The sequence below is a fragment of the Podarcis melisellensis genome (genome assembly GCF_964234715.1).
Source record: "Podarcis melisellensis genome assembly, chromosome: 14".
In the NCBI taxonomy this organism is placed as follows: Eukaryota; Metazoa; Chordata; class Lepidosauria; order Squamata; family Lacertidae; genus Podarcis; species Podarcis melisellensis.
In genome coordinates this window covers 39,316,927-39,344,617 of record NC_138546.1, presented here as the reverse complement: position 1 = coordinate 39,344,617, position 27,691 = coordinate 39,316,927, and the positions used below count along the sequence as shown (strand labels likewise).

The 27,691-nt window shown below is 43.3% G+C and overlaps 1 protein-coding gene across 1 annotated transcript in view; it reads right to left on the bottom strand.

The window, feature by feature from the left end:
- LOC309356764 (NAD(P) transhydrogenase, mitochondrial-like) overlaps window positions 1–27,691 on the bottom strand; it is a 71,907-nt gene that overhangs the window by 2,121 nt on the left and 42,095 nt on the right. Inside the window, exons 13-20 of the mRNA XM_081888472.1 lie at window positions 26,315–26,460; window positions 20,595–20,790; window positions 15,974–16,207; window positions 15,123–15,283; window positions 11,556–11,735; window positions 9,539–9,698; window positions 4,675–4,756; window positions 1,936–2,054 (exon numbers count right to left, since the gene is read on the bottom strand). Of these exons, the coding sequence (XP_081744598.1) occupies window positions 1,936–2,054; window positions 4,675–4,756; window positions 9,539–9,698; window positions 11,556–11,735; window positions 15,123–15,283; window positions 15,974–16,207; window positions 20,595–20,790; window positions 26,315–26,460 (1,278 nt within the window). The remainder of the gene's footprint in view (window positions 1–1,935; window positions 2,055–4,674; window positions 4,757–9,538; window positions 9,699–11,555; window positions 11,736–15,122; window positions 15,284–15,973; window positions 16,208–20,594; window positions 20,791–26,314; window positions 26,461–27,691) is intronic.

Below are 27,691 nucleotides of genomic sequence, written 5' to 3'. Positions count from 1 at the left end.
TTTCACAGGGTTAAGTCCCTTCACTGATGGACCAACAATGAACTCTGATTGACAGCTGAAAATTATTACAAAAGAATACTCATGACTTAATGCCATGCCCTCTTCCAAAGAAGCAATGGGCAATCTTCTCAAGTAGCTGAACTCAAGAACGGTGTTAAGAAGTGTGAGATTCAATATTTACAGCTTGATTCGAAAGGTTACTTTTCATATGATGCCAGTGGCCCAGATGGTTTACCTAGATCAGTTTTGCAATACAAAAGTAGCAGCCTTTTAATGAAATAGGAAGGGTAAGATTAATTTATATAATTTAAATTATAATTTATGAGCATCTGGATTTTGGTGGGGGGACACTTTCATTTCAAAGCACAGATTTTTAAGATGGAGACTTGAGATTACTTCCGAGCTCCTTTTTGAAATTCCTTTTCCTTTCTCTTTTTGGCTGCCTTCTGATTCCCACAAGCATTCTGCTTCTTTCATTGCTTAAAGAGATTTTACGCAGGAGACTTGCTGGAGCACCAGCTTGACAGCTGTAAGCTGCTGATTCATAGATGCATTGTTAGCTCGATCATTTAATTCTTGTCCAGCAGCATCACGCTATAAAACTTGACCTCCCCAATGAAACATCAAAAGGCTCTTGCATCTCTCAGCTCATTCTAGAAGAGAAAGTCTGGGGAAGCAGACCACCTCTGAAGTCAGCTGAGAAAGTATGCTACACAAGCAGAACCGCTTTCCAGAATAGCCCTCTGAAAATCTGATGCTCGCAATATGATGGCCCAAAGCCACTGAGAGAGGTTTGAACAAATAGTAGTACACCTAGAGTGTAGGCTTCAGGTGTGTAGCTGGTGCAGATTGCTATGAGGCTCATGTTATGAAAATGATGTATAGATGGTACTTAACCCCTGTTAAATTGGTGAAGATTTACCACAATTGTGATAATTTATGTTGGAAATGTAAAGAAAAAGAAGGTACTTTCTATCATATGTGGTGGACTTGCTCCAAGGTTAAAGACTTCTGGGGGGGAAATTATAATGAATTTTTAAAAATGATGAAATATACTTTTATGAAGAAACCAGAGGCCTTTCTCCTTGGAATAACAGGTTCTGAACTGCCCAAAAAAGATGTTAAAGTATTTTTGTATGCCACAACTGCTGCACGGATTTTACTAGCCAAAAAATGGAAAACACAAGAACTACCAACGGTAGAAGAATGGCAGATGAAGATGATGGAGTTTATGGAGCTGGCTGATCTCACCGGGAGAATCCACGACCAGAAAGAAGAGGAATACCAAGAAGACTGGAAGAAATTTAAAGACTATTTGAATAAATATTGTAATATTAAAGATATGTAATCACTTGAAAGAATCAATTAGGCCTAGGATTAAATTGGGATTAAATAAATAAATAAGAAAATGTACGATAAGAAAAGTTAGGAAATATGATTATGACTGTGATATTGTTTCATGAAAGAATGATATTGGAAACTGCTATATATAATTACTAAGAAACTCAGATGGAAGAGATTTGAGGAAGTCAAGTGATATGTTTATGAAGATGGATTTTGAGTAATTAAGTTTCAGTTTATGTGATGATTTGATGTATTTTATGTTCTTTTTTCTTTTTTCATTTCATTCTTTTTTCTTTATTATTGTTGGCTTTTTCTTCTGTTATGTTTATGTATGGAAAATAATAAATATTATTATTATTATTATTATTTTTAAAAAAGATTGCTATGGGGCTCAGCTAAAGTTGATACCTGGAGAGCTTCTATGGGAGAAGTCAGAGGAGGATAGGAGACAAGGGCAAATAGCACTTGAGACAGCATGATTATTCTTTGGCCTAATTGCAAAAGCACACAATACAACTAACTTTCTCAGCATGGTTTAAATAAAAGATAAGCTGTTATTTATTTCTCTCTCTCTCCACCCTCATTCTTTACCTGGGAAATCTTCATTTATCTCATCCATTTCCAGCACAACGTCATAAGGGACACCGGCTTCTGCCAACAGAACGTTCAGCTGCCCTGGCATACGGCCTGCCACCGGATGGATGCCAAACCTGGAAACAAAGAGAGAAAAGGAATGGCCACATTGCGTCCAAGACATGCTGAACTAATAAAAAGAAACTGATAAATGTTAGCAATGCTACGCAGGCGGCGGCAGGCCAGCTCCAGGCTTGCCTACCTCCTGATTGAACCACTAAGGAAAGAGAGTCATGGGTAGCAAAGGGAGCCTGCATTCGTGAAAGGCAATTTCAATGGGTGAACACCGTTCTCAGCTTGAAACAGATGGTCAGAACCTATTGTGAGAAGTGCAATAGCAGGGACTATTCAGCGAGAGTCTTAAGGGGTTAGGTCTGTTATTGGTCGGAATGAAAGCAAACTCCAATTGGCTGGAGGCTGTAGTTAGTTGGGAGTTAAGTGTCAGTATGAAAGTGTCAGCTGAGTTTTCACAATTGCAAGTGTAGGAGGGAAAAGTACTTCTTAATCAGTTTTTACCCTATGTACCCTATGAAAGAAAAAAGTTCTTTTTTATTTATCCTCATATTATGTGCTGCTTTTATTCAGCTCACGCTGAGCAAATTAAGATAAGTTTCTTTTCTCTTTGGACTCTGGTCTGATCTATTTCAGTTACTCTGCTAATATCTGTGAGGTATGCTAGGGCAAGAGAGTGTAATTGGTCCCCGGTTCTGAATGGGGCAACTGTGCTCCGAAGGACCAGGTGCGCAGCCTGGGAGTCATTTTGGACTCACAGATGTCCATAGAGGCACAGGTCAATTCTGTGTCCAGGGCAGCTGTCTACCAGCTCCACCTGGTACGCAGGCTGAGACCCTACCTGCCCGCAAACTGTCTCGCCAGAGTGGTGCATGCTCTAATTATCTCCTGCTTGGACTACTACAATGCTTTCTACATGGGGCTACCTTTGAAGGTGACCCAGAAACTGCAACTCATCCAGAATGCAGCAGCTAGGCTGGTGACGGAGTGGCCGCCAAGACCATATCACATCAGTCCTGAAAGACCTACATTGGCTCCCAGTATGTTTCCGGGCACAATTCAAAGTGTTGGTGCTGACCTTTAAAGCCCTCAACGGCCTCGGCCCAGTATACCTGAAGGAGCATCTCCACCCCCATCGTTCAGCCCGGATACTGAGGTCCAGCTCCAAGGGCCTTAGGCGGTTCCCTCACTGCAAGAAGTGAGGTTACAGGGAACCAGGCAGAGGGCCTTCTCAGTAGTGGTGCCCGCCCTGTGGAATGCCCTCCCCATCAGATGTCAAGGAAATAAACAACTATCTGACTATTAGAACAGTGTTTCCCAACCTTGGGGCTCCAGCTGTTTTTGAACTACAACTCCCATAATCCCTAGCTAGCAGGACCAGTGATTAGGGGTGATGGAAACTGTAGTCCGAAAACAGCTGGAGATTCAAGGTTGGGAAACACTGTATTAGAAGACATCTGAAGGCAACCCTGGTTAGGGAAGTTTTTAACGTTTGATGTTTTATCGTGTTTTTAATATTCTGTTGGGAGCCATCCAGTGTGGCTGGAGAAACCCAGATTCATACCTAAGCAGAGTTCCATATCCACATGTCCCTCATCCATGTCCAGAACTCAAACAGCCAAACTAGATGTGATAACAATCATGAAACTTGGTCTGACTCTGTTAAAGGCAGCTTCCTGTATTCCTAAGGGAGGAACGGCAGTGTTCTGAGATGGAGGAAAATGTAGACTTCCAGCAGCCTAGGAAGCATAAAATGCCTTGGCAGAAAGGCAGTCTATAAAGGTGATTAATAAATAAATAAATAATAAACAAGGAGCATATTGCTATTTGTTGTGGTGGCAGAGCACAATAGGGTGAGGAGAAAATGGGCAAAAGTTGCCACGATTTTTAATGTGTAGATGCTCCATGCCATTCATGGCTGCATGACCAGAGGGGCCCAGTGCAAAAGAAGACAGGGCTTTCAGTAGATGTGGCTCATCATAAAATAGCTCTCCAATACACTGGACTGACTCTTTATAACCTTTTGAACCAGCAAAGCAGTTTGTTCTTTTCTTTTTTTGTGCTGGCACCCACAACATGAGTACAGTGGTACTTTGGTTTATGAACTTAATCCGTTCCTGAAGTCTGTTCTTAAACCGAATCCGTTCTTAAACCGAGGCACGCTTTCCCTAATGAGGCCTCCTACCGCAGGTGCCCTTCCACCACTCGGTTTCCGTTTTAGACCGAAGTAAAGTTCGCAAAGCGGAACACTACTTCCAGTTTTGCGGAGTTCGTAAACAGAATCGTTCATAAACAGGACTGTTCTTAAACTGAGGTACCACTCTACAACCAACTCATTCCCTACCACAAAAAAACAACCACTGCTGTTAGCTATGAATTCAAGTTTTATGATGTTTCTCATTAGCAGGACCCAGTAATTGAGGAGAGAGATGAAAGGAGGGGAATGAAGACAGAAGGAAAAGAAGTGGCCAACCATTTCTCATGGATGAAGGGTAGATACAAACAGGTCTTATGATATGCCTCCAGATAGCAAGGTCATCTTTTTAAAGGATTATCTCACTCCATAAGAGTGCCATCAAAGCTGTTACTGTAGAGTTAATGGTTGCAGATCACACCAGATCTCTGGGGATTAATTTTCTTATTAGTAATATATCCTGTTTATACCAGCATATTGATCACACTTGCCTGACTTTCTTCCCTTGTTCATTAAGCATCTTTACCATGTCGGCAATAGGATACTGAGCTTTGGCTGCACAAAGGCCCCAACCTATAATGACGAGAGAAAAGAAATCAGAGCTTAATATATCCCAGGTCTTAATTCCAATCAAATCTAAGGCTGCATACACCCTGGCATTCAAAGCACATGGCTTCCCCACAAAGAATCTGGGGAACTGTAGTTTAGCCTCCGACAGAGCTGTAGTTCCCAGCACCCTCAATAAACTACAGTTCCCAGGATTCTCTGGGGGAAATAAAGGTAAAGGTAAAGGGACCCCTGACCATTAGGTCCAGTTGTGACTGACCCTGGGGTTGCAGTGCTCATCTCGCTTTATTGGCTGAGGGAGCCGGTGTACAGCTTCCGGGTCATGTGGCGAACCAGGGCAGCGCACGGAAATGCCGTTTACCTTCCCTTCGGAGCGGTACCTATTTATCTACTTGCACTTTGACATGCTTTCGAACTGCTAGGTTGGCAGGAGAAGGGACCGAGCAACAGGAGCTCACCCCGTCGCAGGGATTCGAACCGCTGACATTCTGATTGGCAAGCCCTAGGCTCTGTGGTTTGTGTATGCAGCCCATATCAAAGTGCATGTTCACATTTATCCCTTTAACACTCATCTCTCCAACAGCGCCTCTTCATTTGTTGTCTTTTCCTGTGGTGCAACTTTAGATTTAAAAACTCAAGGACAGAAAAGTGGTCCCCCCCCCCTTTTCTGGTTGGTTTATGCTATTCTGTCAAACAGAGTAGCTGGCAGAGTAGCTGTCAAACAGAGTAGTCTTGCACAGTCTGTGTCATATTCAGGGGCAGTAAATTGAACTGTGCACTGTCCCAATAAATAGTGGAAAGCTTTAGGTTTAGAATACTCTAGGCAATATACCGTAGTTTCAGTGTGTTCCCTCGTCACCTGGCAGGCTAAGCACCAGAACATGCCATCCTTGGGCAAAAGCTGGGCCCACCCCCACTGTCATGGGGCCAAGTCTGGGTCCCCCTTTTGGGGGGAAATGGGAAAATGCTGCTCCATCTCTAGTCATTCTGGGCACTGTTTGCATGGTCAGAGAAGACAGCTGTGAGAGCCAGCAGCGACAGCAACAGTGCTACGAGGTTCCACGTCCCCAGCTACTCTGACCACCATCACCAGCCCTAGATTTAAACAAAGATTCTGGGGCCCTTTTATCTGGCTGCAAATATATAGCAAGGGTCCACAGTGGCCCACCAATAAGCAAAAAGTCTTACCAGAGTATATAACAACCATAGAACATCAACCCAACGGTATGAAAATTAAGACAGACATTTAGGAGCAAATGGAGGTGGGGGTAGCATAAAGAAAACCAATACAACCCACTGCTAAAACCCTACGAGGAAACAACCAGAGGATTCCCAACCCTCCAAACACTCTGCAGTGTTGAATTGTGAATGCAGTCTTTAGTTCCAGATGAAGTTTTCCCCTACAAACTTTCATTGCGCAGAGTTCTCCCATCTCTTGAGGGAGAGTAATTTTGGTATTATGACCAGGAGGAAATGTCTGAGCACTCCAAGCATGTAAAATATATATTTTAAAGTAAGGCTAGCGCTACCAGATTTTTTTCAATGAATCCGGGGATTGATTGATTGATTGGTCGATTAAATAAATAAATAAATAAACAAATAAACGTTCAGGACGTTGATGTTGCAGCGATGGCAGTGGCAGAGGGGCAGCCACCGCCTTGACCTCAACCGCCACATTTCCCCTTCCTCTGAGGCTTCTATCTCTTTCTCCATGAGCCTGGGCAGCCCCTGAGTTGTTGGTTCTTTGGTGGTGGTGGGTGTTATGTACTGGTGTTATGTACTGAAGTTCTCATCCTGGGCCAGCAGGGGGATACTGTAGATAACAGTGGGGAAGCGGTGTGCAGTGGGTCAGGCATAGAAGGCGGAGGAGGGCCAACAGCGGCAGCGACAGCAGCGAGGCTCAGACAGCACGATGCCTCCCTTCCCATCAGAGCAGCCCCAATCCCATTCCTACTTGCGTGCAAGCAGGAGGGGACAGGAATCCCTCAGCTGGGAAGCGAGGCTTCACACCGCCTAACTGAGAGATGCCTGCCCCCTCCTGCTTGCACGCAAGCTCTGATAGGCAGCATGAAGCCTCCCTTCACAGCTTAGTTGCTGGGGTCAGGGAAGGTGGAGGCAGCCCGGAAGCTGCATCTTCAAGCCCCTGCACTACCATCATATGGGGACTTCCGAGCAGCTCCTGAAGGCAGCCAGAGCCAACTGCTCTGAGCTGCTGAGAGACTGCGGCTGATGCGTTTCCCAGAACATTAGATGAAATCTGGGGACATTCTGGGGACAGAATTTGTCCCGGGACTTATTTGCAAATCCGGGGACTGTCCCCGGGAAACGAGGACGTCTGGTAACCCTATTTTAAAGCATGACTGAAAAATCATCTCTGAAGTATTAAATTCATTCTCTCTCATCCCATCTCCCTCAAAAGCAGTATGTTTAAATGGGGAATAATGGACTTAGACATGTTCATTTTCTGTTCCTGCAAGAGGTTTGAACTATCAGAGCCCAAGAAGAGATAGGCCTGGCTCAAGCATCCAGGCTGAAGTTGTTCTGCCAAGACCACCAGCTGGCTTAATTGAAGGCTCCTGCAAACAACTCAATGCCCCTAGCAGGGGAATTTTCCCTGTCAATGAGATCAGTGACTTGCATCTTCTTTTTGGTTTGTTTCTTTTTTGCTATGAACTCAGGCTCATCCAGTAGGACATATTTTTCTGGTTTCCTATAAAAATAAGAGGAGGAACGCTTTTCTGGAGAATTCAAAGACCACGTGGTACAGTGTCTCATGGTCAAATAATGTAGCTTGGAAATGCACAAAAAAATCAGAATAGCATCAAACCCCCTGGAGTCATTACACTTCCTAGCCCTGTAATAATGAAGAAGTGCCACAGAAGAGCTATTAGTCTATTCCAGACAGAATGCATGTTCAAGTCACAAAATGAAGTCACTCCAGGTGTCATTTATGCCCTTCAAGCTCTGCCACACAGAAAAGAAGCTGGCGTCAGAAGAGTGCAAGATGACTTTGGCACCATCCTGATTTTTCCTCACCTGCTCTGTCTTGCCCAGGGGGCCATGGTATATGGGAAAGACAGGAGGACAGGTGGCTTCTTCTTGAAGACAAAATAGAAAAACCCATTCTCCTCTTGAAGCTCCTGAACTTGAGCTCCTGAGAGACTACCCTCCTAAGGACTTGGTAAAGCAGGGCATTTATTAATTCATCTGCATCTGGTTATTATTATCTTTCTCCCTGTCCTGACCATCCCTCCGAGGTTATATTTATATTTATAATCTTTCAATTTGGCTGGTCTATTCACTTAACCGACCTGGAACAATCTATCAGAGAAAAGGCCATCGCCCATGGGACAGAGGGTCATGGATGAATGATAATCCAGCTTCTACCTAGGGTTTTAATAGGTCATAAGATTTTATGGTAACTATATTCGAAATGTATTTTTGTCGGTGTTTGTCCTTTGATGCTATGGCCTGTCGGCTACGCAAATAAAGTCTATTCTATTCTATTCTATTCCTGGGTTGTTGTTTTTTTGCTAAGCTGGAGAAAGAAGAGAAGCTCAACTCTGGTTTGCTTCTGAACCCAGTGGTGGAGGAAGCCACTCGGGCGCCTGGTGTGGGGCACCCAGGGGCAGGGCAAGCCACCCATAGTGGTGGGATGGGGCAGGGCCTCCAGAATCTGCCTGCCTTCTCCCAGTCTCCCTACAGCTGGGGGGAAGGCAGCAGGCAGACCGTTGGGCAGTGTGCAGCCTGCGCATGCTCAAGCCACTGAGAGACATGTGGCTCAGGCGCGCTGCAGGCCCCGTGGTGAGTGCTGCCCAGCATTTTGTCACCCCCCTCAGTGGTGACGCCTGGGCTGGCCTGCGCCCACCACACACCCCTTCCTCCACCCCTGTCTGAACCTTCTCCATCTAGAATCTGGTAGAACTGTCAGTTAGCTCTAGGGATGCCAGAGAATTCTGACAAAAAACAGAAACGGGAGCAGAAATTGCCAATGTTGGCTTATTTGTCCCCTCTCTGGAACAGAAATCAATCCAGCTAATAACATCGATATATGATGTTGTCATTTTTAGTCTGCAAACGATACATAATCAATTGCATCCATATCCCCCAAATTGCATTATTTTTTGTTTGCGGTGGAACGAATACAGTGGAATAATATAATGACAACGTAATTTCTTACGTAAATTATATAAGTTATATCATTTTGCCGGAGCAGACAGCAAGACAAGTAATGCAGTTTTAGCAGAAGATGAACTCTGGTGGAATGGAAACAGTGCTGCATGCAATGAACAAAGGGTAGAAAGGAAAATGAAGCCTTCTTACATCCTGAATCAGCTTTCAGTTTCAGAAATTTCTCCAAGTCTCCTTCCCACTGTTTTAGAAAAGGACATTTCTGGTCAGTGACATTATGCACTTTTCTGAGGTACAGACTCATTCCAGGTCAAATTGTTTGTTTGTCTCAGCACACAACTGAAGTTCAGTTCTCAGCCTTGACCACTAAGTGGCCCAACCAACCTCACCTCATAAGGTCTTCTAATCATTTCAGCTGAGGCACAGATGTCAGCAGAGACTGATGTGACTAACAACATTTGCCTTAACAAGTAGGTAATTAGAGATTGCTTACCTTTGCATTCCATATAGTGAAAAGTTAATTGTTAACTGGGAAAATAAATATGGATATTTGGGAACTGCACAGATAACAGTAGAACAAGAACCTGAATAATAACATTTTCATAGCCCATGTGCATAACTACTAAACAATTTAACAAAGCATTGTCGAACTCTCACCAGGTGTAATGATGATCGAATTAGCTTCCTTGATCATGTCAACAGTTTGATCTATTCCAACTTCAGTGTGTGTTCCAATTATTTCCATGGGCTTTCCTCCAGCCGTGGATGTTGTACCGTATCCACCCAAAATGACATTTGGCAAAGATCGGTTCATGGCCTGGACAAACCATTAGACATATATTAGCAAATGTCAAGTCTAACCAAAACCACTTGGGATATCTGCTTGCCACCTGGGGTGAATGGAGAGGCAGTAAAACTACATTAACCATTGCTTTACTGAATGCTTAAACATGGTTAATTAAAGCCACGAGATTGTATCCACATTAGTCATACTCAGAGAATGGACAAGACTAACTAAGGTCTATTAATTTTAATGGGTCTATTCTTGAGTAGAATTTTGTTGGATGCAACCCATTGCTTTCAAACTCATGGTTTCACATCCTGGTTTGTGATCAACTATGGTTAGGTATTTAGTCATAATTCTTATTCATAGATAAGGAAAGTAAACCAAACCACTGTTACGCACTATAACTGCACACAGCCTGTTTTGTTAACACCTAAACCTAGTGCATTTTTTTTCCTGGGGGGATGCAGGGGGTACGCATACCCCTAAACATTTTGTGAATCTAAGTTTGGCCTCATTGGGGGGCAGTATTTCAATAGGAATAGGAAAATGAGAGTTCCCCTAAACATTTTTTTAAATAAAAAAAGCAGTGCCTAAACCTGTTCCTATAATGTAGGGGTGGGAAGCCTGTGTTGTTGGACTCCAATTCCCATCAAGCTCAGCCAGCATGGCCAATTGTGAGGGATGAGGAGAGTTGTACAGCAACATTCAGAGGGCCACAGGTTCCCTGTTTTTCCTTTAATGGGTACTGCTGACTGATTGTCTTTGTAGAGCTAGCAAGGCTAGATACATCTTTATCATCCAAGGTGGAGAATGAGACAAGTGTCCTGTCAGGTTGTGTGTGTACAGTGGTACCTCGGGTTACAGACGCTTCAGGTTACAGACTCCGCTAACCCAGAAATAGTACCTCAGGTTAAGAACTTTGCTTCAGGATGAGAACAGAAATTGGGCTCCGGCGGCGCGGCAGCAGCAGGAGGCCCCATTAGCTAAAGTGGTGCTTCAGGTCAAGAACAGTTTCAGGTTAAGAACAGACCTCCAGAAAGAATTAAGTTCTTAACCCGAGGTACCACTGTATGTGACAGGGAGAGAGGTTGGCCTGTTTTCCCTCCTCAATGTGTATATCTGTCAATGATTTTTTAAAGTTGCAAAACAACAGACAAACAAACCCAGCATATATGTCCAGTACTCTTTCCTCACAAGGACATTGATGATGTGGCAGCTGACACCTAGTGACTTAATGATGGTGGCGATGATGATAATTTTATTATTTATACCCTGCCCATCTGGCTGGGCTGCTCCAGCTACTAGATAAAGTGGGGTAGTCATGAAATTATTGTCTTGCTAAATGAAAAATGAAAACACACCAACCACAGGGTGCCTAGACTCATCTTATACTGGGGATCAGTGAATCTTGTATATTTTGGTTTCTCTCAGTTTTTCGCCTTTCCAATCTTAAGTTCAGTTCTATGCATTCCCAAATCAGTTTGCATTTTTTTTGAAGGAAAACAAATTCTTACATTTATTTTTTTTTAAAAAAAGTTCATGAAAATTCACTGGCATTCTACTGCAGATTTCTCCTAATATACACATCTGTATGCAGTTTTGCCCAATATACAAAATTTCACAAAGCAAATTCCTCTACTGTAATGCATATATATGTGTGTGTGTGTGTGTGTGTGTGTGTGTATTATCATGATGTGCATTCTTATGCACATTTCACCCTAGTAGATATGCATTTTTGTACTTGGCTGGAGAACTGTGTGGCAAAATTTGGAGAAGTGTGAGTTTCACAGCTTGGCTGTGCTTCAATTCTCTGGTTGGAAAGCGCAAATTAGACATGTTCACCTTCAAAGGAGAACTGATTGAAATTTCTCCCCTGCCCCTACTTACCACACACATGATGTAAGACAGGATAGCTCCGGAAGAACCAATCAAGGCTCCAACAATGGTCATCAGGTTGTTGTCCAGAAGAAACCCCTCTGCGCACAAGGCCCAGCCAGAGTAGCTGTTGAGTACTGTGATCACCACAGGCATATCCGCTCCACCAATAGCTGCCGTCAGGGTTACTCCCTGCCATTTTCACGTGCCAAAAAGGGAAGGTGAACCCAATGTAGGTCAGGTTTAAGTAACAGCAAGAGTGTATAAGGTCCGCATTAGAAAGAAAAGGAGCGGGGAGGAAAGAAATGGGAGTTTAATCAGCAGTATGTGTGAGGCATAGAGATTAAACAAAGACTGCGGTCATACATGGCCAGCACTTTAAGTAAAATTAATGCCAGTGTACTGGAAGAAGCAAAGATCACCAGTGTTAAAGCAATGATTCTTCAACATCAACTTTGATCAGGTTGTGTGGATGCCTGATTATCATCTTCCAAAGCAACTACTCTATTCCAAACTTAAAAATGGAAAGCATTAAACAAAAGAGGTTGAAAGACTCTCTCAAGCCAAATCTAAAAAACTGTAATATAAACACCAACAATTGGGAAACACTGGCATGTGAACAGCCTTTACCAAAGGTGTCATGCGCTTTGAAGACACTTGAACTCAGAACGCAAGGGAGAAACGTGCTAAGAGGAAGGCACGCTTGGCAAATCCACACAGTGATCAATTCTCACCCGCAATCCTATATCTTCAATGGGCTTTGAAGACGCTTGAAATTTGGGCAAAAGGGGGAAATGTGCTAAGAGGAAGGCACGCTTGGCAAACTCCTGCCTGGAAACCTATGTCCCCACTGTGGAAGGATGTGTGGATCCAGAATTGGCCTCCACAGTCACTTATGGACTCACTGTTAAGACCGTGTTTATGGAAGACAATCTTACTCGGCCACGAGTGATCGAAGAAGAAGAAGAAGAAGAAGAAGAAGAAGAAGAAGAAGAAGAAGAAGTACTTTAAGTAATTAAAGTAAAGGTTGACTCTGGACAGTCCACTCTACAGGTGCTTTGTTCCATTTCTATGGCAAAAGTCATATATGCCTTGCATTGGCAATTGGAATGGAGGACAGTTCAATTAAATATCTAGAAGTGCCAATAAGGACTCTTCTGATCTGCCCATCTTACTGTCCTTCCCAAAAACCTATTGACTCCTTCACATGACAGTGTTACTACAATGCTCCCTATATTTCCTAGTGTACTACAGCCACAGTAGTCTGAATGGTGCAAAAGAAGGGCATTAATTATTACCCCCCCCCAAAAAAAACAAAATTGCAAGCATCTACCCAGAGATCTTGGTTACGTCAAACAGACATTTGGGAACCCTACATCAAGCCCGTTCTTGGCTCATACTGTTATCTCTCTCTTTCTCTCTCCAATCTAGGATTACAATAACATCTGACTGATTAAACCAGTAGCTTATTTCACCATAAAGCCCGCAGCTAAGAAGTTTTTGGAACCCTGCAGATGTGGTTTGTGGGATCCTGAAGGGGTTGCACTGGATTTTTTCATGGAATTTCTATAGAGCCGCACAACTATTTTGAAGAGGGCTCTGCGGAGTCCTCGGAACATCGCCAGCCCCTTCCAGCCGCAGCTGCAGCTTGTATTGCTCAGCAGACGCTGGATATTCGTGGGAGAAGTTTGTGCTACCTTGCTTGAAATTCAAAATAGGCAGCACAGCACACCCTTTGCTGGCGGCCCAACCACCACACTAAAAAAACCAGTCTGACTTCTTTTATATTTCTTACACACGCAATAGGGAAAACAATATGATTTATTGGGCTGAACGACAGCAACATCAAAATAGTTGCTTCTCCATCCCACCCCAGGGTCCAGGAGCAATTATATACCCTAAATTATCTTGTTTGTGATCAACAGTGCAGACTATGTCACTGCTATTTATTTGTTTACTAAATTTATACCCAGCCTTTTTGTCTGGAATATCTTTGCATGCCAAGGGTAGCTGACGTTCCATGATTGCACTCTGCTAACCAGCTAAACCACATTCTGGCAAGTTAATACGTACTGGGGTCTAAAAACCCAGTATATTTCAGTGCTGGCCTTACTTAAAAACAAAGAAAAAAACCAACCTACTACCAACCCCATTGTCTGACTCGCCAAGGAGCATGACAAGAGGGTTGCTTTTAAAAGCAGATTTTCCAGCTAAACAAATTCCCCTCTTTGACAACCCACACTATAGAAAGGAGATGGAGGAACATGAACGAATACAAAACATGCTTTGCTCCTTGTTTACATCCCGTACCAGTGGTTTCTTCAAAGGAGTCTGTACTTATCTACCTATACGGCAATGATTCATTTATTAATCTGTCTTTGTACTGTTATGTACTGAAGTTTTCACCCTGGGCCAGCAGGGGGATACTGTAGATAGTTATGCAAATAAGGGATCGAAAGTGATGTTCAGTGATTGGATAGCTTTAGAAAATTGTTACAGTTACATTGTACTGGAGCTCTATATAAGCAGGTTAACTGAACCCTTCAGTTCAGTTCAGTTCAGTTCTGGCCTCTGAATAAACAAGAGCTGTTTGAAGAATCGCTGTGTCGTCTGATATGTTCACCCACAACTTAACACATACAGTAACTGTAATAGGCACACACAAAATGGCTACTTTACAAGGATGTTACCTGCCTGAAGATGAAGGTGAAGAGGAGGAGGTTCGAGTCAAAAAGAAGAAGGGCTTTTAAAATATAGTTTGGGCAGTTTGTTTTCAGTACGGAGACTGAGCACATCTTACCCTTGTATAATTTGTGTACATGCCGTCCCTGACATTGCTTCATCTTTAAGTGCTTAATTAATACGCCTAATGTATCTGACCCCCTCTCCCATTTTTCGAACTGCACATTATCAGCTCACTAGACTTGTGCCAGCCTCACTGCATAATATATCTGTTTCACAGTCCAGTGTCCCTGACTCCATCTTCCTACCATTACCAACCTGTTCTAGAAGTTTATGCCCTGACTCACTGTCAGGAGTTCGGCCTACACTCGAGTAGGACCCTGGCAGAGACACATGCCCGACTGGCATGTTCTCTCCCTCCTGGTCATTTGTTCAGGAGCCTCAAGATCTTTCTTCAGCCCGAACATTATAGCGACCGATGCCAACAGACACCAGCACGTTTAGGGATCCGCAGAGTTTGCGCATCATGCGTGACAGACCTCAGCAACTCAGCATTTGGGCTAATCTACTTTATTTACATATAAACACACATGGAGCACTGCAACATGGCTCCCTCTCTCTCTAGCATCAGACAGCAAAGAGAAAAAGAACAAAGGACAATAGTCCCACTTCACGGGACACAGTAACACAAACATCCTGTCTCCGTCACTTCCCACTCTGTGGAGTCAAAACTTATACCATCATGTGATAGACAAAAATCCCATGACTGCAATCATGGAACAGGAATTCTAACACTCACCAGGTTCCCTCTTGACCCAATTCTGCCCTCACCTCTGGTTCCTGACTTGCCCCACCTTTCCCCTCCTTCAAACCCAAAGCTTCCATTTCTATTCATACCATGATCGAGGAGAGTCCTGAAACTCCTATGAGGCAGCCCATGCCGGTCGTATAGCTGGGGCTTAGCATAAAAGGAATCATGCCGCCAACTGAAGCTGCCAACAGCCCAGCGTTCAGGTAATGGCGACCAGGCAGAAGAAGCGGAGCAGAGTTTAATATACCTAGGGAGGGAAAAACCAATATTGAGGCTTAATGTTTTGGCATGTTAATATTTTATTGCTATTTGGGGGTTTTAATCTGGATGTCCTTTCCAGTCCTGTGATGTTAAGTTTTAAGACTGAGGTTTGGTCAGCGGAGCGTTAATAAAACTTGCTGGATATATGTTTGTAGGGTCCACTATCCTGCTTTTTGTCAAGGAGATTTCTTTCAATGGGTGGTCTCTTCTGCAAGGAGAAAGCCGTTTGGAAATCAGGGATTTGAACCCAGGTCTTTTCGAGTCTAAGTGCAGCACTTGGTCTGCTACTCTTTGCTGGTCCTTGTTGTGACTGCATAACTCACACAATGCCAGTTTGTAATATTATGACACAACAGCTACTCTGCAAATAAATTGCTGTGTCCGAAGCAACTATTTACTTGTTCAGCAAATCTTGGGACCAAGCCACAAAATTTTCAAAGGTTTCTTTCTTTCTTTCTTTCTTTCTTTCTTTCTTTCTTTCTTTCTTTCTTTCTTTCTTTCTTTCTTTCTTTCTTTCTTTCTTTCTTTCTTTCTTTCTTTCTTTCTTTCTGGCTGGCATCAACCCTTATGGAAATTCAGCATGAACAGCGTTCCTAACTCTAAGAGCAGAAGTCTGTACGCTGTAACTTTGGGTGTCTAAACTGCAGGGAATAAAAATAAAAATAATTGAGCGTACCTTGTAGTTTTCCATATGCCACTAAAGAACCGCTGAATGTTACACCCCCAATATAGGTGCCCAAATAGGCCACTGTTTTGAGAACATTAGCAGAAGGGTGGACATCAAGGTGTGGATATTCGATCATGTACTCTGCAATGCATGTCAGAACTGCTGCCAAACCCACCAGACTGTGAAATGCAGCAACAAGCTGAGGAAGGTCGGAAATTTCAATCCGTTTCGCAATGGTGAGACCTGCAAAAGGAAACAATTTAGATCCAAGATATTTTTGTTGTTGTCGTTAAAGAAAATGTTGTATTGTATTTCATACCGTCTTAGAAACATAAACAGCCAGTTAAGTAACAAAAGGCTGTTTACTTTACTTTCTTAAGTTATTTCCCCCCCTTTTTTTGTGCAAAGACAAAATAATAGGAAATCGCAAGCTTATTTTAAGCCCTCTCTCAAAAGAAGGTGTCGCAAGGACCTCTCTCAAGGCAATAGCATCTAAAGATCTCAGAGCAAAAATAGGGTGTCAGAGCCACAACCCCATCAGGGGAAGGAGAGTGGGAGAGCGATCTGCAGTTGGCAGACTGTATTAAATAGAAGGATAGCTGGAAGATCAAACTATGGCATGAAATAGTAATTTTCAAGCAATTTCCTGGGGTGTCCTGGGCTACCTTGGAAGCATAACAGGGAATCGTCAGGAGCAGATAAATAATGGCAAACAAACAACCCTGAGAGACAGTTTGTCCACTATATCCTTGCAATGCTTGGGTGTGTCCTGGGGCACCCTCAGTCCTAGCAGGGTGATGTGGAGAGCTAACACTCTTAGCCAGAAGTGATCTACAAAGAGAGAGGTTGCCCTGGAAGAACACCCAGAATCCTCTGCAACGTGCCAGGGTTTCTTGGCAGCCATGCCTGCATCGACAGAACTCTCTGGAGGTAGACATTTTGAAAACCACCGGCATAAATAACCATACCCACTTCCTACCGGTATTGTCTATTTCTACAATGAATGCCTGTTCCTACAGGGACTTAGCTATGATTTAAAGTTTGGAATAAACACGGGACACTGTTGTTTGGAAAATGTATCATGGAATCCTGGGATAAAACTGGAGCTCTTCTTACGTAATACTCTGAGACTGAGAACCACAGTGCTGGGTTGATTACTCTTGATCTTCTTGTACTGAAAAAAGTAAAGGTAAAGTCCAGTCAAAGGTGACTATGGGGTTGTGGTGCTCATCTCGCTTTCAGGCCGAGGGAGCCGGCGTTTGTCCACAGACAGCTTTCTGGGTCATGTGGCCAGCAGGACTAAACTGCTTCTGCCGCAATGGGACACCGTGACAGAAACCGGAGCGGAAGGAAATGCCGCTTACCTTCCCACCACAGTGGTACCTATTTATCTACTTGCACTGGCATGTTTTCGGATTTACTAGGTTGGCAGGAGCTGGGACAGAGCGATGGGAGCTCACTCTGCTGCGGGGATTCGAACTGCTGACCTTCCGATTGGCAAGTCCAAGAGGCTCAATGGTTTAGACCACAGTGCCACCCACTTCCCTGACAAAAGGTGTTGATGGTCCATTTAAGAGGAATATTGGGCTTGGGCAGACAGAGGTTGCTATGATGATGGGGTGTGTGCTTGAGATGACAGGAAAAGAGTCTTTATAGCAAGGTGTGCTAGGAAGAAGGAGAGAACAAAGGGGGTGATCCATCTTGGGCAGCATGGCTGAAGACTGTGGCTGGGAAAGAGGCCTTGCACTCCAGTGCTGTACAAGTCCCTCTTGAAATGACCATGCTGTAAGATCTGGACTCCCTCCATGCAGACTGAAGGTGTAATCATGTGAATAAATAATGTTTCTTAAAGCTATGACAGTCTCTGCTGCGTCTTCAATTCTCCAAAGGAACACCAACCCTGGGTGAGCACCCGGAACCCCCTGAAATTTTGCTACTACACAGAGTGGGGGTGGCAGTGAGTTCTGTATGCTCTATATGCTTCTTAAATGTAAAGGTAAAGGGACCCCTGACCATTAGGTCCAGTCGTGACCGACTCTGGGGTTGCGGAGCTCATCTCGCTTTATTGGCCGAGGGAGCCAGTGTACAGCTTCCGGGTCATGTGGCCAGCATGACTAAGCCACTTCTGGCGAACCAGAGCAGCGCACGGAAATGCCGTTTATCTTCCTGCCGGAGTGGTACCTATTTATCTACTTGCACTTTGACGTGCTTTTGAACTGCTAGGTTGGCAGGAGCTGGGACCGAGCAACGGAAGCTCACCCCGTCGCAGGGATTCGAACCAACGACCTTCTGATCGGCAAGTCCTAGGCTCTGTGGTTTAACCCACAGTGCCACCCACGTCTCTTATATGCTTCTTAGATGACTCATAAAAACTGGACTGGGATTCTGCTCTGCCAATTTCTAAACTATTATTAGCCATCCTTTAAAAATGGCACAAGATATATCAATATTTGATGGAAAGGGATTTCAGTCCTGGTAAAGAGCAAAACACAGATTTTCATTATTTCATTATTTCATAATGAAAACATAGGTTCTCATTATTTTGTCCTCCATTTATGTTCACTGAGGGATTATTCACAAAACTATTTTTTTTAAAAACAAAAACATGCAAGCTGATTTTACAATTTAGAATGGATATGCTTGGGGGATGCTTGGCCTTGTGGGGGCCAAACAGACTTTGGGAAAGTAGCATAACAAAAGTTCATAAACACCAGTGTCACGAAAACTACTTTGTTTCATAGCAACTGGCTGCAAATTTGGCTCCAGAGGAAATGCCCCCTATGTTTAAAACATACATATCTTGCTTCTCTATTTTGTCATTTTTCCTCTTAGTCAAGACTGCCACCTTTTGGAGTTAAATATACCTCTTAAGTCCCAAAAGATGCTTAACAATCCACTGACTGATGGATCACTGATGCCTTGGCAGTGAGGCCTTCGTATTACCTGCAGTAGCAATAGTTCAAATTCTCATAAAAGCATTGTCTTCCGGTATGGCTCCCTCGGCCAATAAAGCGAGATGAGCGCCACAACCCCAGAGTCATTCGCGACTGGACCTAATGGTCAGGGGTCCCTTTACCTTTACCTTTTACAGTAGATCAGAGCAGCATACAGGGGCCCCATAAACCAGTAAGAAGAATCAACACGTGGATTTTTCTTTGGAAATAATCACACTTAGTCACTTTTTGTCAACTAGTTCAAGAATACATTGGTACCTCGGGTTAAGTACTTAATTCGTTCCGGAGGTCCCTACTTAACCTGAAACTGTTCTTAACCTGAAGCATCACTTTAGCTAATGGGGCCTCCTGCTGCCACTGCGCCGCCGGAGCACAATTTCTGCTCTCATCCTGAAGCAAAGTTCTTAACCTGAAGCACTATTTCTGGGTTAGCGGAGTCTGTAACCTGAAGCGTATATAACCCGAGGTACCACTGTATACAGCATTGGACAGTTCATTTGGGGCAATATGAATGCTGCTATAGTGGTGAGAAAGAAACTCTGCAGCTTCAGTCCTGTTCAGATGTGCAGGGCCAAAGATATTGTTCCTTTGCACACAAAGCGTTTTCATGTTTTACCATGCAATCCTGAAGCTAAGTCCCACTGCATTCAGTTGGGCTTACTCCCAACCAGGTGAGTGATGCTGGAATTTCAGCCTTATATTAGGCATTTGTGATATTTAAATTTTGTAAACTGCCCTGTGATGCTTTGATGAAGGGCAATAGAGAAATCCCTGGGATAAATACTTAAACAAAGTCCCTGAGCCTCCTGGGCAGCTGATGGTTGCAGGGTAAGGAACCACATTCCCAAACTACTTGTTCCATACAGATGTGTGTTATTATGGCAGCCCAACAGCACTTTTAGACAGAATAATGGGTGTGTTCAGAAAGGTGCAGAGGAAAGACCTCTGAAATTTGTGGGGCAGTGTCCAATTCACCCTAATGGACCAACATCTACTGCTTTGTACATAAATTCCAACGGCTGGTGCAATTATCTTTCTACTCCATCCATCCATCCATCCATCCATGATCTAAGAACCACATAATTAAGGTCAGCCTGTTAGGGCTTGCAAATGCCCTGAATTAAATGAAAACATGTCCTAGAACACTGTGTTATAGTCTAAATCACTGAGCTTCTTGGGCTTGCTGATTGGAAGGTCAGCAGTTCTGCACCCCATAGTCGCCTTTGACTGGACTTAACCATCCAGGGGTCCTTTACCTTTTACCTTTACCTAGAAAACACAGCAAACAGTAAAACAATATTCCCTGCTTCCTGCTTAAGTTCAGTAGTTTAGTTCAGGGGACAGCAAACCTTTTCAGCAGGGGGCCAGTCCACTGTCCCTCAGACCTTGTGGGGGGCTGGACTATATTTTTTGGGGGGAAATGAACAAATTCCTATGCCCCACAAATAACCCAGAGATGCATTTTAAATAAAAGCACACATTCTACGCATGTAAAACCAACAGGCAGGACCCACAAATAACCCAGAGATGCATGTTAAATAAAGGATACATTCTACTCATGTAAAAACACATTGATTCCTGAACCGTCCGCGGGCCGGACTGAGAAGGCGATTGGGCCGCATCCGGCCCCCGGGCCTTAGGTTGCCTACCCATGGTTTAGTTAGTATAGTACTCACCCATTGTTCCACCCATAGCCATGGCCATAGACATCTGGGCCAGCACTTCGGGGGATGGTTTCAGAGCACCGAACGTAGCTGCTATGCCGCCAGCAACTCCAATCATTCCTAAAGCATTGCCAAGTCTAGAGGTGCTCTGACTGGACAATCCAGCTAGCGCACCTACACAGCAAAGACCTGAGCCCAGATACATCATCTGAGAGAGACAAAAACTGAAATCACCCAAAGCAGTGAATGAAAGAAAACCATGATAGTTCTTAAATCTGGGACTGACATCCCACTTATCACAAAGCCTTCTGCACAGCAAGCTGTAAACGAGTATGTGACTTGTTTGGTGTGAGCAAAAGGAAAGGCAGCTGTAGTATGAGATTATTTTTTAACTAAAGGAGCATCAGGAATGAGGTTGGTGCCTACCAGCTCCATCTAGTACGCAGGCTGAGACCCTACCTGCCTGCAGACTGTCTCGCCAGAGTGGTGCATGCTCTAGTTATCTCCCGCTTGGACTTCTGCAATACGCTCTATGTGGGGCTAGCTTTGAAGGTGACCCGGAAAGTGCAATTAATCCAGAATGCGACAGCCAGACTGGTGACTGGGAGTGGCCGCCGAGACCACATAACACCGGTCCTGAGAGATCTGCTTTGGCTCCCAGTACATTTCCGAACACAATTCAAAGTGTTGGTGCTGACCTTTAAAGCCCTCAATGGCCTTGGTCCAATATACCTGAAGGAACATCTCCACCCCCATCATTCAGCTCGGACACTGAGGTCCAGCTCCAAGGACCTTCTGGCGGTTCCCACACTGCGAGAAGTGAGGTTACAGGGAAGCGGGCAGAGGGCCTTCTCAGTACTGACGCCCGTTCTTTGGAACGCCCTCCCATCAGATGTCAAGGAAATAAACAACTCTCTGACTTTTAGAAGACACCTGAAGGCAGCCCCTTTAGGAAAGTTTTTATTGTATGACGTTTTATCGTGTTTTTAATATTCTGTTGGGAGCAGCCCAGAGTGGCTGGGGAAACCCCGCCAGATAGGTGGGGTATAAATAATAAATTATGGTTATTTTATTATTACTTCCAGAAAAATGAGAACAGGAGAACTTTGCTAGATCAGGCCAAAAGGCCACGTGGTCTACCATACTCTTCTCAAAGGGTTCAATCTTTGGGAAGTTTGTAAGCAGGACTCCGGTGCAACAGCACGCTTGGCGTCTCACAATTCCCACCAACTGAAGACATTCTGCCTCTGAGTGTGATAGAAAGCCACTTCCGAGCTGGAGAAGAGGTGGGGTTGCGGGCCCACCCCTCCCACTCTCGCGGGGGCTGGCTCTTAGCCCCCGCGAGAACGAGGGAATCCCCAGGCGTGCCTACGACCTGGCCCGCCAATCGGCGGGCTGGGGAGGCATGGCTTAGCCCATTTAAGGCTGGCATGCCCAGGGACCGCCCTCTTTGCCCCGTTCCAGCTGCCTGGTTTTCCCATGCCACCCACCCTTTAGGCTTAGCTAGCTTTGACCTTGCTAGGGACTCCGGTTGGTCGCTGCAAGGGGCCTGGTATGAATTTTTCCAACTTGGCGCACTTCCAGCCATTTGGTTTTTTCGCCTACCTTGTAGCAAACGTCACAACTTCCTCGGTATTGGCGGTTAGGCATTGGCAGGGGTAATTGTTATGCAAATGAAGGGGGGGAAAGAAGCGCCATCACCTTCCCCAATGAAAAGGGTAGTCCAGTAGAGGACTCCGAGGGGTGTTGCCCTGTTCGAAACCTAGGGAGGTGAGGGCCCACGGCATGCCCCCGAGCGGTGACACCCGTGGGATCCTAGTTGGCATACTTCAACAGGACTCCCATGGCTGGTGGATAACCCTTCCCGGTCTCCACGCCGGGTAGTCGATAGGAGCCAATGCCTAAGGCCAATACCTTCCAATTCCTGTAATCAATAAAGTTGTGGCCTTTTATGCCCATTAACCTTAAATAATGTGTCCAGTGTCTTCATTTCACATGGGGGGAGGGGACTTGCGACGCAACATAGCCATATCCTCCATGTATTAGCCATGATCATTAACTCTAGTGGCTCTGCACTGAGTAGGACTAGCACGGAATACAACCCTTAGCTCTTATCACATTCTTCCAGAGGTGTATAACAAGGGAAGAACTGAGTAGCTCAAGATTATGGTTTATTGGTATAACCATCCTTGCTAGATTTATTCAGTTTCTTCTATGCCAAGTTTTCTTTTTTTTAAGTTTCAGCCATTGTTCTTATGTGTGGAAGAGTTACAGATCACTAGTTCAAACACATTTTAAAGATGCCAGCTTTGTGAGATCATTCCGTCAGATTTTCCTCTCACTTTGATTTTTTAGTGTTTTGATACACCAAAATGCTTTGAAATCCCTGTATGACAATGCATTTATATAGAACATGTGGTGTTCTCCTTATGTTTGAAAAGCATATGCTATTTCCCCCACTGCTAATCACAAATGTTCAATGTAATCTTTAGGGAAGAAGAAGAAAAATGTGTTACTAAATTTCCCCTTCCCCAACAATGTTCATTAAAGTCACAAAGCAGAAGAACCCAATTAGAATAATCTAGTCATTCCACCCTTATTTAACCAAGGCTAACACAGACATCTTTTATCCTGTCCGCATTTCCAGAAATATGAAAGGTGTTTTTTGTGTCATCATAAAAACAGATGACTAGCTCATAGTGTACAGAATATGCCTTTCTTCTCTCTAAAAGGAAAAGTTAAAATAAGTAACTGATGTATACTTTTAAAAAAGTTATAATGTATTTATGTTTATGTTTTCAAATGTGCTGTAAGTTGCTTTGAGACTTTTGGGTAGCAAGCATCTAAGAAGTCTAAGAATAATAATGATAACTATAAACTGTGATTTTTGCAATGCAATGGGTTGACCCTTTTCAATTCCACACTTCTATGATTCTACAACAGGAATAACGTAAATGTTTTATCTTTTGGTATATAGCGATTAAGATGTTGATTTTTAAATTTCTGATCAAACTATACAAACTGTATGAAATAGACGGGCCAAAATACAAAACACGACACCTCTGATATCTTTATACTGCCCAATTTTAACTTACTTTTGTAACCAACTGTACTTTTAGTTTAATAATATGTTGAATAGAATTATTCATTAATTTAATGCAGTTAAAATCTGCTCTTATTCTATTCTCTCCAATTTGGTTAATTTTGCAGATCTAACTTAATCTTGCAGATTGAGTTTAAGTCCAACATTTTGATTCCCAGACTCTTACTGTTGGTAAATTCCTCTGTTTTCCAATGCCAGGTCACCAGTACTTTTGCTGCTATCATTAAAAATATATATTAACTGTTTTTCCTTTTTATGAGAAGAGTATGGTAGTCCATGTGGTCTTTTGGCCCGTTCTAGCAAAGTTCTCCTGTTCTCATTTTTCTGAAAGTAATAATAATAATAATAATAATAATAATAATAATAATAATAATTTGTACCCCACTTATCTGGCTGGGTTTCCCCAGCCACTCTGGACAGCGCCTAACAGAATATTAGGAAAACACGATAAAACTTCAAACGTTAAAAACTTCCTTATACAGGGCTGCCTTCAGGTGTCTTCTAAAAGTTGGATAGTTCTTTATCTCCTTGACATCTGACATTCAAATAGGATCAAACAATATTTCTATTTCTATTCCATTGATCTTTCCTAGTATTTGTTTTCAAAACATCTTTAAATCTGCTACAGATTCTGCACTGACCTCTTTAGAGGCAGAGCAGGATACATATGAAGTAAGATAATCCATAAAATATATAGTGGTACCTCGGATTAAGAACTTAATTCGTTCTGGAGGTCCGTTCTTAACCTGAAACTGTTCTTAACCTGAAGTACCACTTTAACTAATGGGGCCTCCTGCTGTTGCTGCGCCGCCGCCGTGCGATTTCTGTTCTTATCCTGAAGCAAAGTTCTTTACCAGAGGTATTATTTCTGGGTTAGCGGAGTCTGTAACCTGAAGCGTCTGTAACCTGAGGTACCACTGTATATTAATTTGGCAGTAGAATATTAGTGTAAAGTGTAGATGCAATTTCTCCTCAGTATTTGTTGCACGGTACAATGCACTTCTAGAAGGGGCTGCATGCCAATTCGCTGCTCTGAATCTTGAAAATAATTTGCCAACATCTGTTCTAGTCTACAATTAAGCTTTGGCTCAGTAGACACTTCTGGAGATTTAATAAAAGAATAGACTTTTTATTGAACAGCTCGGTTTTGTCTTTTATTTGATGGGAAGAACAATGAGCCACCCTACATAATCTAAGCAACAGGTATAGGTATTTTCTTAAGCAATATCAAATAATGGATTCCCCCTATACAGCTGTTGGTAAAAAAAGCCAATGTTTTATACCTGTTGTGTGACCAATGTTCCAGAGCATTTGTCAGTTTTCTGTTCAAATATGATTTTGTTCACCTGCTTTGTTTTGAACGTAAGGGAGTCCAAAAAATAAAACGTATCACCCCATTTGCCTGCATTCTTGTTTAAAGTAAATGAAAATGAAGGCTGAAAACTGACACCATGTTTAATTTTTTTCTGTTCTTGTTCCTCTGTGAAATGGCAAACCAAATTGTAAAGACAAGGGAGAGGGAAAACCAGGCAGAGGGCCTTCTTGGTGGTGGTGCCTGCCCTCTGGAACTCCCTCCCATCAGATGTCAAGGAAATAAACAACTATCTGACTTTTAGAAAACATCTGAAGGCAGCCCTGGTTAGGGAAGTTTTTAATTTTTGACGTTTTATCATGTTTTTAATATTCTATTGGGAATATTCTATTGGGAAAACCCAGCCAGATGGGTGGCGTATAAATATAAATTATTATTATTAATAATACTCACCCATCTGGCTGGGTTTCCTCAGCCACTCTGGGCTGCTCCCAACAGAATATTAAAAATAGAATCAAACATTAAAATATTCCCTAAACAGGGCTGCCTTCAGATCTGTTCTAAATGTCAGATAGTTGTTTATTTCCTTGACATCTGATGGGAGGGTGTTCCACAGGATGGGTGCCACTACTGAGAAGGCCCTCTGCCTGGTTCCCTGTAACCTTACTTCTCACAGGGAGGAAACCGCCAGAAGGCCCTGGGAGCTGGACCTCGGTGTCCAGGCTGAACAATGTGGGTGGAGATGCTCCTTCAGGTATAATAATAATATAATAATAATTTCTTATTTCTATGCTGCCCATCTGGCTGGGTTTCCCTTCTAAATTGGACTGAGGCCATTTAGAGCTTTAAAGGTCAGCACCAACACTTTGAATTGTCCTCGGAAACGTACTGGGAGCCAATGTAGGCCTTTCAGGACCGGTGTTATATATTGTTGTTGTTGTTGTTGTTGTTGTTGTTACTATTACTATTACTATTAATATTAATGCCACCCTGAGCCCCTTAGAGGTAAGACATCGTAGATTTCATCGCTGTCAAAACCAGAAAACATCTGTTTGAAAAAATGACTGTAGTGAATGATTTGTGTGTGAAGATTTCCCCTTTGATTTCAATGCATTTATTACTTTAATTTTAGTTAATTTCTTTGATGACTTTATGGTATATTTGTGTTGCTACAATACGTAGTGCATGCTTCTTATCCCCTTAATCTAGATCTGGCTTTGCTTAAGAGTAGATCATAAGCACTGATTTGGCTTGCTTACCATCTCTGCTAAGACAATCTGCGCAAATGGATGGTAAAAATTAGAAATGATTTCTGACCTGCTCAATGCTGTGTCCACTGAGAAGAGAAGCACCATATCCTCCAACAAACACCCCTCCAGGGAGGAGATAAAGATAATTATATTCTGGTGGATCTGTTGGTCGTTTAAACATATCCAGCATTCGCTGGGTAATTAAGAAGCCACCTGTTGGGGAAAAAAGGAACATGGATTTTTAGAATGAAAATGAAGAAACAGTTAGAGCCCTATATTTCCTTTTTCTCTGTTTCTCAATTTTCCAGGCTTAAATTCAATTCACTACATTTCCACAACTGTTTTCATTAAAAAAAAAAGCTCTCATGAAAATTCATTAGCATCTTAGTGTATATTTCTCCTAATATACATACGTTTGTATGAATTTTTTTCTAATATCCTCACTTTTGCAAAGCAGTTTTCCACAATATAATGCATTCTTGTATGAAATTTTCATTAATATATGCATTTGGATGCACACTTTACCCTAGTGTGCACATTTTTCTACATCTTACTTGGCTGAAGAACCGCATTGCAAAATTCAGGGAAGGGCAAATTTTGAAGGCTGGCTGAGTTTCAGTTCTGATAGTTTCAGAAAGTGGGTAGCATCATGTTGAAATACAAACTGGATTTCTCCTCCATCTCTAGCTGTGATAAAGTTACCCAGATTAAAGACTAAGACTCCAGCAAATTTTAAGTCATTCAACTTATTACATTTTTACTGCCAAGGAGGGGGGCAGGTGCTTGTGGGATCCTCTGCCTCAGGTGCCAAAATAACTGGGTATTCTGCAGTTTTTTGTGTGGGTAATTTTTTCTGCTTTGCTTCAAGCAGAAAAAAAATTGGGGCAGTCCTGAGAGCTGTTAAATAAGTAGGTAGTGCTCTTCCGCCAACTGCACTGAGGGCGGAAGGTAATTCTGCTTATTATGCCTCATTGGCAGCCAATGTCCTTTCAGCCAGTGAAGCACACCCTACAGAGCAGGCCTCTCATTGGCCAATTTAAAGAGCAGGAGCTGGCGGGAACTCCAGCCAGCTAAACAGGGAGCCAGGGGAATCCCCCAAAGTGCATTCCACCTGCCCTGGGATGGTGACTGAGTTATCTCCTGCTTGGACTACTGCCATGCACTCTACATTGGGCTACCTTTGAAGGTGACCCGGAAACTACAACTGATCCAGAATGCGGCAGCTAGACTGGTGACTGGGAGTGGCCACCGAGACCATATAACACCGGTCCTGAAAGACCTACATTGGCTCCCAGTATATTTCCGAGCACAATTCAAAGTGTTGGCGCTGACCTTTAAAGCCCTATACGGCTTCAGCCCAGTATACCTGAAGGAGCTTTTCCATCCCCATCATTGAGCCCGGACACTGAGGTCCAACGCCGAGGGCCTTCTGGTGGTTCCCTCA